This window comes from Besnoitia besnoiti, chromosome VII (genome assembly GCF_002563875.1).
Source record: "Besnoitia besnoiti strain Bb-Ger1 chromosome VII, whole genome shotgun sequence".
In the NCBI taxonomy this organism is placed as follows: domain Eukaryota; phylum Apicomplexa; class Conoidasida; order Eucoccidiorida; family Sarcocystidae; genus Besnoitia; species Besnoitia besnoiti.
The window spans coordinates 1187666-1199802 of NC_042362.1; the positions used below are offsets into that span (position 1 = coordinate 1187666).

At 56.7% G+C, this 12137-nt stretch overlaps 2 protein-coding genes across 2 annotated transcripts; one reads left to right on the forward strand and one right to left on the reverse strand.

Moving 5' to 3' along the window:
* Positions 1–2955: 2955 nt before the first annotated feature.
* Positions 2956–9653, forward strand: BESB_077620 (uncharacterized protein; the record flags this gene model as incomplete). The annotated part of the gene is made up of 9 exons (XM_029366123.1): positions 2956–3186; positions 4063–4231; positions 4827–5000; positions 5611–5703; positions 6112–6322; positions 7004–7125; positions 7388–7518; positions 8035–8170; positions 8632–9653. The coding sequence occupies 9 exons, from the start codon at positions 2956–2958 to the stop codon at positions 9651–9653; spliced, it is 2289 nt and encodes a 762-aa protein (XP_029217554.1).
* A 1639-nt stretch (positions 9654–11292) lies between these two features.
* BESB_077630 (uncharacterized protein) lies at positions 11293–11940 on the reverse strand (the record flags this gene model as incomplete). Its single annotated transcript, XM_029366124.1, has 1 exon — positions 11293–11940. The coding sequence occupies one exon, from the start codon at positions 11938–11940 to the stop codon at positions 11293–11295; it is 648 nt and encodes a 215-aa protein (XP_029217555.1).
* Positions 11941–12137: the final 197 nt, after the last annotated feature.

Sequence of the window (12137 nt, forward strand, 5' to 3'; positions counted from 1 at the left end):
GAAGCAATCCTCCTCGCGTGGGCGCGTCGACTAGGTGGTGCACAGCGCGGTCCAGCCGTTGACATCTCTTCGAATGACGAGGTCTCGCATTCAAATAGCGATCCCGCCGACTCGGTCTGACGCCATGATGATGGCTGGTGTGTTTCAGCAAGTTACTGGGAGTGAAAGCAGCCGATCAGAGAGGCAGGTTTTCGTTCGCACGCTGTTCGAGCAACTTACTGGGAGTGGAAGCATGCGGTCAGAGAGCCAGGTTATCGTTCGCACATTTTAGATGCGTCGCCCAGTGAGAGAATGAGCCCGGGGGGCAAACCCTGGCAAATCGCAAGCGTGTGCCTGCTTCGAGTAGTAAGGAGCCTGACGCAGGGACCAGTGGAGAACTAGCCGATATTATAGCGCTCGAATCATCGCGGCGGACCCCTAGCCGTACCTACGGAGTGGTTCGACTCTTTTGCAAGGTTGCTTATATCGAGTCTTCCACAAGGTGCAACTCATCCACAGGATGATTTATATCTTCCCCTCGAAAATTTTTTGCGTGCCACAAATCAGTTTGCTTCCCTTCGGGCATCGGCCCTAAGGCGCTCTGCCCGGCACTGGAAGCCTAAATAAGCGTGAGCCGCCTCTCAGGGTCTGAGCGGTTCTGCGGAGCCGCATGAGTAGTTCAATATTCCCTCCTTTCCTCAAGCGTGACCTGCCGCCTGCGTCGTGCCTCCGCGCCGGGGGTCTCTCGGTAGATGGCAAGGTCACGCAGAGTTTTGCCGGAGCCGCATGTGCTTTCAACAGGCTGCCATTAGGTCTGCACGAGCCTTTGTCGTCACGGAGACAAAATGACAGCCTATTTATGCAGCAGCGGTGCGGGGTTGAAGAATACGACTGGCTGAGTTTGAGGCAGCCATCTATCTTTGGGGCTACGTGACAGTGGAGTGACTCTCTGTCTGCCCGCGCGTGTGTACGACGTCGCACGCGAAAGCCCCTACCCACACTGTGCCTTCAAGACTCCATTGAACCTCCGTGTGTCACCCCCCACAAATGGCCCTGGACTATGTTATGCTCCTCCTCCCATTAGGTGTTGTGGTTAACCTCGAACCTGGCTTCTGATACGGCTTGCTCACCCTGTCGTTATACCTCAAAGTTGCTTGGCGTGCGCCGAGAGTCTCGGTAAAGGCCCATGAGCACGAGGGCACGCTTCTCACCCGAGCCGCGATTCTAGATTAGGGCCCCTCACCGCATCAAATTCAATCATCTACTGTGCAATGAACAGCGACTCGGATCAAATCCCTTTAACGGGTGAGATACTTTTCTGTTTTCGTGGAGTTTTAGACTACCGTGACTGAGACTGCTACCACGTCCCCCGAGAGTCCGCTTCGGTAAAGCGCAGCCGCATGAAGGTGAAGTATCTTGTGTTCGCAGAAACTGGGATGGCCTCGACACTATCTTTTTTCCGGCGCTATTTGATTCTTGCTGAAGTCCCCCTTTCACCGGTGAGGACAATCGGCCGAGGACTCGGGCATTTATGCGCCGCCAGTGCCCTTGAAGGACAGCGACGACTCTCGGCTGTCACCCGCGCTCAGCGGTGATGAGGCGCTGCTGTGGACCTGTGGAGACGAGCGACACGGCAGGTCTTATGGCGGCCTGGTTCGCCGTCTCTCGCGGTCAGAACCCTTTTGCAATGGAAAGTCAAGTCTTTCAGTGACAGCAGCAGACGCAACAGAGACGGTACGGCAGGTTTCTTTGCAGGCAGCACTCGAAAAGAACGCCGCCGTTCACGACACACTCGTCACTCATGCAGGCTGCCGCCGTAGAAGCGCACGGTCGTGCTTGGATGCTCGGGCCTTGTAGAAGACGTGGCGCATGCAGCTGGGACCGGCGGCGCGGGCCTTTGTGAGTTTTCGAGTTTGAGAACCCGGAGCTTAAAAGAGCCGGGTAGAGCGAGGAGGCGTTAGAGCTCTAAAATCTGCACAATGTCACTCCGCTTCGTTTCGTCAGGTTTCCGCCTCACCAAAGTGGGAAGCGTTGCGCGGCCCTTTGAGTTCTACTGCTCGCAGGGGTCTTTCCCCTCGACTCAACTGAGTGCGGACGGGGGAACTTTGCCGCACACTCCGACCCCTCAACGCTAGGGACTTCGCTCGCTCACCCAGGGTCTTTTAGGTACACCAACTCAGGTTTTTTCCCGCCTCCTCGGAGGCAGCACGGCGTTGTTTCTCCTTGTCCAAATGTTCTCATTTTTCAGACGCCCATCGGACTGGAGTTTTTTCCCTAGGTGCCGCTCCGCCGTCGATTCGCAGGGGGCGAGCCCACTGTGGCGGCGCTGCCAACGCGCGTTCTGGCGGTGGAAATGTATTCTGGAGGTCAAAGTTTGGGACTCTACAACTGGTTCAACCAAGCACCGCTCTGCTTCATTGTGGCTCATTTCCAAGCTGCGTCGGCGCACGGACTGTAGTCGCAGCATCGACCGCCCTCGCCAGTAGTATGCGACCGAATCGAATGTGACAATGGCGGTCTGTGCCTGCCACTATAGTTCCCCCTAGTGTGCCTTTCCATTGGTAAGGACTTTGTTCAGCGTCCTTCCGTCTGGTCGTCCTTCCCTTCGATTCCGTTCGCGTCCACGGAGCGCTTGCGTCACGCGGCAACTTCTCGACTTCTTCGAGGAGGTTTGACACGTTCTCTGGGGACAGCAGAGCTTTTTTTCGTCACGGACTTCTTTTCTGCAACGTCGCAGACGCCCTGAATTCGGTTTTGGCTGCACTGGGTCGCTGAGTCTCTGCGGGATTCCTTTCTTCCACAGCGTGGTTCACGATATCGGCGACCGACACCAGCATGGCGCGGTGTACGTACACCACGCGTGCCTCCGCCACGCACGTCTGGTTGGCTACGCTTCTACTCGCTGCCTTCGCATCTTCGATCTTTGTACTCTTTCTGCTTGAGCCGGTGGATTTCTGTCTGGCGAGGCCTGTGTCGATGAGCAAAGCAGAGGAAGCGAAGAAAAAGCAGGAGGATGCGCGGAAAGAAGAGGAGGAAAAAACGCGTATGGAGCTTGTTCGCGCCCAGCTGCCCCCCCGCAAGAAAAAATCCTTCTTCAACTGGGAGCGTCTCTCTCCCGAGACGACGGTCCTCCTTTTCTCCACCCCCGAGCAAGTTCAGCTGCTCAACGAAACGCTTCCTTTCCAAATCGCCAACGTTACGATGCAGGTACACCGCAGGCCCTAACCACTGCCTCAGCACCAGAGGAGGCGGCCCACTCACAATCGCTCGGAATGAAGGAGGGGGGCCTACAAGACGCTGAAGAGCTTCCTGGCAGGCTACCTGGTAGTGTTGGAGGGAAAAAGGCGCAAGGCAGTGCACACGCGCGCAGACTGTCTCTGGAATGAGGAAGAAAACTCCTATTCTTGTACTTTGGTGTTAGCCACCTGAAGCGGGCACCGGACACGGCCTGACTAGTATCTATTTGACAGGAAAAAAACCGCAACTGAAACATGAGTGGTGCACACTGCGTGCGGACAAAGGGGGAGGACCTCTGCCCCGCGAAATCTTCCAGTATGTGTCCGCACATCGTATGAAGAAGCGCAGAAAGGTCGTTAACCACACTCCAGCCCTGCAAGCCAGACATGAGGCCGCTGCGAACTCTCTACAGTGCCGCTCGCTTCCCTTGGATCCTCGTCTCCCTGCCTTGTCTCCGAAACTCTGACATCGTGCGCGTCTGCATCTCCCTCTAGCGCATCCTTTCGTAGGATCAGCTCACGGATCGTTCATTTAGCTGCCTCTCAAGTTCTGGCTCCGCGCGTCCGTCGCCTGTTTGTTTGTGTCTGGTTCTCTCCCCTCGTTCCCAGAACTCGCTCGCTTCCGCTCTCCTTCTGCGCATGCCGTGAAACTAACTCACGCGCGCGCCGTCGCTTTGGCATCGACCGCAGAATGCCCATGTACCCTACTCTTACATATACATATATATGTGATTCATCTATTTTTTCAAGATATATTTATATACATATAAATATATATATGGTACTTGAGCTTTCGCATCGCCTTCCTTGCATGTGGTTTCGGTTTTCGGCGCGTTCTGCGCCTCAGGAGCACCACATTGCGCCCATTTCGTCGGTAGATCGCGAGCTCCAAAACCAACTGCTGGCGAACTACACTCACGGCATGAAGACGCTGCGCACCACCGTCGTCTTCGTGGACGACACACCCATCACAGTCAACAACTCGCGACCGCGGCGCGGGCCCATCTGCCAGCAAGGTGAGCGACAGGCGCGGGTGGGAACGCAGAAAATCTCGGAACTGGAGAATCAGCGGCAACAAGCGCGTGCCTGCAGAGGGGAGGCAGGGAGGGGGGGAGAGGGAGGGCGGAGGGGGGGAGTCCAGCGAATTTGCCAGCGAGCCTCCGCCTTGAGAAAGCGGGTTGCGAGAGGGGCACCGACCTAGCGAGTACGTAAGGGGCGCCTGTTGACCACGCAGGCGTCTGATGGGCTTGTGACACCGCTGAAGCATGCTAGAGTGCGTCGACTCCGCCAGGCGCTTCATTTCGGGAAAGGCGAAGTGGAAGCGAGAAACTCAGATAGGCTGCAGGGAGGGCGCGCGCAGGCTGCAAGCGAGCAGGTGAAACAAAGCCAGAAACATGTAGAGTTTCGGGTTTGAAGCAAGGTTGAGGTTCGCCGTGGGACTTGCGAACGAAGCCTCGTTGCTTTACCGCAGGGCAGCTGCCTCGCGGCGCCTTCAGTCTTTCAGCCGAGGTACGTGTCGCAGGCGGGTGCGACTTGTGGATTCGAGTGACTCATTGGCAGAATCTCCTTCTGCGTTCTGTGCCCCCTCGCGCCGGTTGCGTGTCTCTTCAGAGCAGCGCGCGATGCTCCTGTCGTTCAACCGTGTCTACCACAAGGAAGACGGCCAAGCGTACGCCACCTTCAACCTTCACAGCCCGTCTGTGGTCACCTTTCACAGAGAGCTCGAGGGCGAATACAATCTGAAGGCGCTGAATCCCTTCATGTGGACGAGCCACTTCCCCACAGGTAACTCGCACCCCTCGCGCCGTGCCGCCCAGCAGGAGCCGCGCGACGCTGCCGAGTGGCAATTTCACGGGTGACGATAGAGACGCTTGGCACATTGGGCTCTGCGGGCTACGCGAACGGGAGAGGGGGAGGGCGGTTGCGCGAGAAAGGGACCTTCGATTGGCATTTCGACACATATTGCAACCCGCTTAGCTGCCTTGAGCAGGCTAGAGGGATCGCGGGGTGTTGCCAAAGTGGCGGACTCTTCTGCGGCCTCCATTCTCAGCAAGACTGCACGCGAGTATGCGCGGGTCATCTGAGCCGCGAGAGGGTTGTTTTCGCGATCCGCCGGGGTACGACTCGTACCAGGTTGTCCCCAGCGCGGACTGTGGCCTCTTTCTCTAGCAGCAAGCACCTCGCAGCAGCTAGGCTCTTCTCAACCTCTCAGCATGCGTGCGCCTCCAAGGAGGCCGCGCACGCGTGTGTGCAGCGACGTCGACAAGAATCAAGCGCCTACGTCGAACCCTGATGGGTGTTCCCCCCTGTCCAGCGAGGCTTCCTGCTAGCAGAGCAAGCGCCGCGTGATAACGCAGAGGCGTTTGTGGTGCGTTTTTTTGTCTCTCTCTCTCAGAGAAGGAATTTATGCACTTCCGAGGTACCGCCATTTGCTTGGCCAAGGGGTCCCCTATGCAACTCCTCAAGGGCTGGCCGGTCACTGTCCCCGGTGAGTCCTCCTCGGCTTCGCTTTGCCTCGGCGGAGAATCTGCTGAACTCGCGCGCAGCGCCTGTCCACTGAGATGAGGGTGGTTCTGCGGCTGCTGTCAGCCCGCCCTGGTCTCGCAGCGTCACCCGTTCGCGCTCGCCCCTCTGTAAACCCTCGATATGTTTGTCAGCGCCGGTCCCTCTCACTCTCTCACCCTCTCGCGTGGCAAGCGCCCGCCTTCTCGATTCGCGCTCAGCAGGTCGCCGACCTCGCTGCTGGTTGGCTACGTCCCTCTGCAGCTTGAGTATCGGCTGCCCGTCTGCTGCGGCCTCTTGTAGCGCGGCACGTCTTGTTTTTTCATGTGGTGGGCGCTTCATGGGACTCCGTCGTCATCGGATTCCGTGTCGGTGTGTGTCTTGGTTTCGCCAGAGTACGAGGATGGGCCGTGGCAGGCTCGCGTCAAAGTGCTGCGGGCCTTCGTCTCGGCGTCTGCGGACACGAAGAAGAAGAATATCTACGTCCTTCAGGCTACGCTACACGTGATGCGCCAGCCCAAAGACGGCATGTTCAAGCAGCAAAACCTCGACGTCATTCCCTTCATGGGCTACATCACGATTGCCGGCAACAAGAAACATGAACAGTAAGTTCCGAACCCTAAACACTATGGCATGCGCCGCTTTCCACCGAGCTCTCGGTGTGCGTTCGCTGGCGTCTAGGTCCCTAGACCGCGGGCGACAGGAATATTTATCATCTCTGGCTTGGAACCGTGTATACTACGAGTTAGGTTACTGGGCGTTGCCACAGGCGCGATGCACGCTCAGGTCTTTCAAGTCTTTCGACAGCGCTGCTGGTTGTTGCACGTCCCAAAACGGACTAAAACTCCGCCGGCGTGGGGGCTGCTGGGGCCCTGTTCTGTTCTGGTCGGGGCTGCAGGCTCGGCCGCAAGTTTCGCATTCCCTCAAAAGCCAAGTGTGTCGATGGTTTGGGAGTGCGCCGGTCTCTCAGGCAGGGGGCGCCCCACCGCCCCCCCCTCCCCACCAACAAGAGTCAAGAAGACCATACTGTATACCCAAATACTTACCCATCCACTGACTACGTTTGGCACACCTCCCTGCGGCCGCAATAGGCTTGTACTGCGCGTTCGGTTCCTGGGGCAAGGTCGCGTCGGCGGCTTCCCGCCGCATCGGTTGCATGCGATGCATTGTCAGACTTCCGTGGTGCCGCGCCTTCTCTTCGCGCGGCAGGAGATCGCCGGGCGAGCGTTTTTTTCTCTGCTCCATCTGCGGCGCATCCCTGTGTGGGGCTGTGTGTCTCTCCGCAGTCTCGAGGCCGCGATCATTCGCCACAAGCTGCTGAACAAGGTCTGCACTCTGCGGCGCGTGATGGCGAAAAGCCAAGTCGAGCTCAAGTGCGACGACGTGGACGCCAAACTCGCCGAACTCCGTAAGCGCCGCCCCAGAGGGGAAGCAAAACGGGCTGTCATTATCAGCTTTCAAAGTTGCTTTTCGCTTCTACCGACGGCGGCACGCCTCGCGCAGGCGCGACGGGGCTGCGAGGCGGTCAGCCAGCCTATTCAGCGCGCGTCTTCAGACGGACTCCCGACGAGTCACGCCTCGAACTGGGGCGCGCGAGCCACGTGCGCATGGGTCTCGGGTTTCAGGCGTGCATGCAGATAGTTTTTTTTTTTGTCTTTTTGAGTGCTCAGACGAAATGATGGACGAGCGCCCCGTGCTGCGCGAGACGTTCAAGAAGGTTGGCACCTTCGCAGGCGTCTCCATGGCGACGTATGGCATTGCTCTTGTCAGCCACCTGCTCACCTCCATTCACCGCGACCTCGTAAGTTTCTTCTAGACTGCTCGATTCTGGCAGCGCCTCGGTTCGCGCGGAGGGCGAACGCTTTGGCACTTTGTGAAAACGCAGCATAAAGCGGGTCGTGGGCGTGCAGTGGAGCCTTAAGGTCGTTCAAGGAGCGCGCCGTGCTGTGCCTCAAGCTTGCGTTTTCAGCGTTTTCAGCGTGGCCTTGAGTGGCTTCTGCCCGGCGGCGACACGAGGCGGCCTCGAACTATGCACATGCGTGCGATATCTCTACATACGAAGAATGATATGACCGGCCTGCAGCGTTCTAGTCTGCCACGACAGCCAACGAGAGTCTCTCTAGTGCCTGAGTCACCCTAACGTGAGCGAGCTGCTCGGTATGAGCTGAAGCTCGTGTGGAAGGGGATCCGAGTCCTTCAGCGACCACGAGATGCAGTCGCCCGTCCAGCCCTGCGTGGCTGCGTGTCTCTGCGGCTTCAATGCCCAGCCGCTGACTCTGACGCGGCTGCACGTTGTTTTTGATGCCTTCCTCTACAGATGATTTTGCCGCAAGAAGGTCTGCTGCTTACGGGCACAGGCTTTGCAGTGGGCGCGCTGCTGTACCTGCTGATTGCCGGGCCGGTCGTGGGCCTGCAGCGGTACAAGTGGCGCAGAGAATTCAGCGGCAAGAAGAGTAAGCGCGCGTGACAACGCATGCGACGGTTGGCCCCAGTACCACTCGTGTCTTGGTATAAGATTTTTGTTTCTTCAGCGGAAGGGCTGCCGAACGAAGGTGATTGAAGGGCTGGTCGCGTCTGTGCGAATTGGACCCCCGGGGACGCCAGATGACCGCAGGCCGCGCTATAGGCCGTGATCACCGAATGCTGAGTCTGACACACATCTGTGAACACGCCAGGTCTTGTGCCCACCCACCCCTTCCCCTAACGCGAATCGCGCCGACGCATGTCGCATTTGACGCGCCGAGCCTTGAATTGCCGTGCGGGATCTAGAGCTCCTTCCTGTCGGAGTTCGTTTGGGGTGCCGCCCTCCACAGAGTGGCGTGAGGTGTCTCCGTTGAACAAGTGCCCTCCACCTGCGGGGCGACTCAAATCGCTCTTGTTCCTATCCTCTTTTGCATGCGTGTTTGTTTTTCAGAGGAGTACCTGCAGAAGGTTGTGGACGACGAAAATATGCTTTCCTCCGCGTCGGCCCCGGTGGTGGATATGGTCTTTGTCGTGAACGAGTTGCAGCATGCGGACGAAGATGACGTGACGGCGACGGACGAATTGAAGACGATTGAGGCGGCCAGGCAGGAGCTCTCGCAGAACGTGGTGAACGGCACGGAGGAGCTTTCCCCGATCGCGCAGAAAATCCAAGACGTGCTCGAGCAGTACAGCTATCTGAATACCGTCGCACCCGCGTTCGAGGCCTTCACGAGAGTTTCACAGTTTGCGAAAATGCAGCAAGAAGTGAAGACAGAAGCGAAAGCACTTCTATCTTTCTTGAAGCGCGCAGCGTTGCGCAAACCCGAAATCATCGAAATCGACAAATACGGCAAACTCAAGCTGACCACGCGTCAGCTGGTCGGGGTCCACGCCTACCTCGGCAAAGAGATGAGGGCAGACGCGGAGAGAAATATCGCTGTGACGCCCTTCTCAAGTATTGAAATTCTGATTTCCCGCGAAAAGGGCGAGCTTCTACGCAAACGCATCGCTGAACTCGAAGGCCAGATCAGAGCGCAGGGAGGCATTCCCACCGCTGTCGAGTCGGCAGACCCGGTGCGGGCTGCGAAACGCAGACTGCGGTGCCTCAGCGACAGCCGCGATAAGCTCGAGGAGGCTATGGAAATTGTAGAGGGAAACTCTCAGCTGCAAGAACTCTTGTTTGCCGAGCAGCAGTACTTAAACGCCAAGAGCGTGCTCCGAACGGATCGCAGGGTGTATATGGATGACGATCTGGGGATCGCCATTGAGGAAGTGGATAATTTGAAAGCGCGGCTTGAGGAAGTCCGCAACAGCGCGGGCGACAAACCGTCTCCGCTTCAAGAAGCAGAAAGGCAAGAAATCATGCAGAAAATCCTCGCGTTGAATGAGAAAATCAAAACGATCATCCACCAAATGCGGTTGTTCGGCTTCGAAGTCGATATTCGACGTGTTGTGGAACTCGAGAGCGAGTGACAGAGAGGACAGGAAATGCCGATTTGAGTCAAGCGGCAAGCCGAAGCTAGTGTGTCATGTGGGAACCAAGCACATCTCTTTGAGACCGCACAGTTGGTGTTTCCAAAGTCTGCGAACGCACGCGAGGATCGAGCTCGCAGCCAGCGCCCGGCTCATCAGAGAATGCGAGGATAACTCCGGAGGCGCGCAGACAGTTCGAAGATTTTGCTGGCAAACGGCTGTCAGCACAAGCTGGCGGGCGCAAAAATTATCTTCCCCCTCCACAGCGACTTGCAGACGCTAGGGCGGGTCTAGTATATGAACGTGAGTCTGGTCGATGCATGCCTGCCTGGTACGCGGCAGTGCCGGTGCGATGCCCATGTGCCGACGAAATGTCACTTCCCCCTCCTTTCCTTTAATCTTATCTGTATGTAGAGGCAGCCACTAGCGGCACAGGGCGGATTCACAACCGAGATCATTCGACACGCTCACCGGAGATCCGTAGCGCATATCTGTCTGTTTTTTTCTTCATCCTGTCTCTCTATGAGGGCAGAACTTGTGGACGGCTCTTGCGCCTCGTCCGTCGGCATCGGAGATTACAGGTTTCGTTTGTGAGTTGTGAGACTGTGTTTGTGAACTGTAGCATGCGCAGTGCTGCGTTTTGACTCGGTCAGCGGAATGGAGATGCGTGTACTGCTTTAGCTGAAACGAGCAGCTGGTCAGCCTCGCGCACACAGTTCAAAGGCGTCTTTCGGGAGATCCTTCACTGCGCCGGGTTAGCGGCGGGATTTCTCTAGGCCGCTGTCGCTGAAAGTCGCGATCGACGGTTTTGTACCGACGCCACACGAAGGTTGCTTTTCTAGTGATGGCAATATATTCCGTTTTGTTCCGTGAGAGGATGTCTGGTGGTGGTCGGTAAGGCTATATAGCCTTCGCCATCCAGACTGGGAGCCGGTGACAGTGGGTCACCGGGTCGTTTTCTGTTCGTGGTACCAGTAGTTCTTCGTGAAGGCCGAGCGAACTGTAGAGTTGGCGTTTGTCTTTTCGTCAGTGTCGTTTTTAACTTGCGTGATATCTGGTGGTGAACCCTGGCTACTGTCGCATCACCAGTATCATCTCCATGTCTGCACGGGGCAGGCGTGAATCCTGTCAGTCTTTGGTATGTACTACGGCTGTTGTATCTAAGAATGCATGATTATGTGATGAGCCATCTTGTCGCTGTCTGTGTATTGCCAGTTCACGGTGGCTGATGAGGAAAGTTGGTTGGCCAGTTCCCGGATTGCAGTACACCCCCCTTTTGCCTCTGCCACGGTCGTTGAGCGTCAATGCTTTGAAAGTGCTCCTCGGCTTTTTTAAAACTCCCTGTTGCTCCAGGAATGAACACGAACAGAGCTGAAGCAACAGGGTATCTCAAAAAAATCAGTAGTAAACTCGTAGGACGCATTACAAATACGAAAAAAACTCTTGAGTGTGAGTCACACACATGGGAGCCGCCGCTTCAACGAATTTGCCATGGTGGGAACTTAGCGTTCCCCCACATGCAGAGTCCCCCTTTACCAATCGCTTCGGTCGAAGGGATCTACTGCAGTTGTCGGTTCCAGAGGAATGTACTTTTCACTGTTGGCACGCATCGAGACGATGCTATTGGAACAGCGGCGCATCAGAATGTATAGTAGTCTTCATCGTCCGGCCTCTCTGCATCATCCCGGCGCAGTCTACGTGGATGTCCACCTGGTTTGGCATATATCTTCGCGCGGGGATCACCTGCGTTGCGCAGCTCGATATACCTTTTCGCAAACACATCTCTGGCCAAATCTTGGTACAGTCCGTAGTAGCTCGGATCTGTGCTTTCCGGTGGTTCACCGAAATACTCAATACCGGGACGCCGACTCTCTGCCGGGGATGGGGCAAGCATATGATATGATGTGTAGTATAGGGGGTACGAGCCTTGACCGTCTGGGCGTGTACCGCTCCGGGGCTTCGCTGAAGCATCGTATACATACGGAAGATCTCCGGTATCTGATCTCTTTCCAGGAGAGGCTCTCTCAGTTTGGTCTTGTTCTTTGTGCACATCATGCGCTGCCTCTGCTTCTTTGCCCTCGACGGCTTCCCCGTGTTCTGCCGACTCCTGCCACGGCTTCGTGTGGTCCCGCACGGGCGTATTGCACCCTTGGTCTGAGGAAGGTTCTGCCGAAGGGTTGCAGGGGGCGGAAGGAATGACACCGCTCCGCTCAGACGCGTGTCCATTGAGTGCCATCGAAACGGCAATGAGGCACCCCAGAAACGGTGGTGCAAGAAGCTTTCCCATTGTCACGGATTCTTACGAGGTGCTTGTCGAACTGCGCCAGAACTGTTTCTGCAGATGGGGATTACTTGTGGAGTTGGAATTTGCGATCTGCAGGGAACATCGCACGACAAATGACTCTCGAGGTGACATTCAACCAAGTCTGTTGTATTTGTTCCACGCGCATTCAACGGCCATGACAAATGGGCGAATGGTAAAAT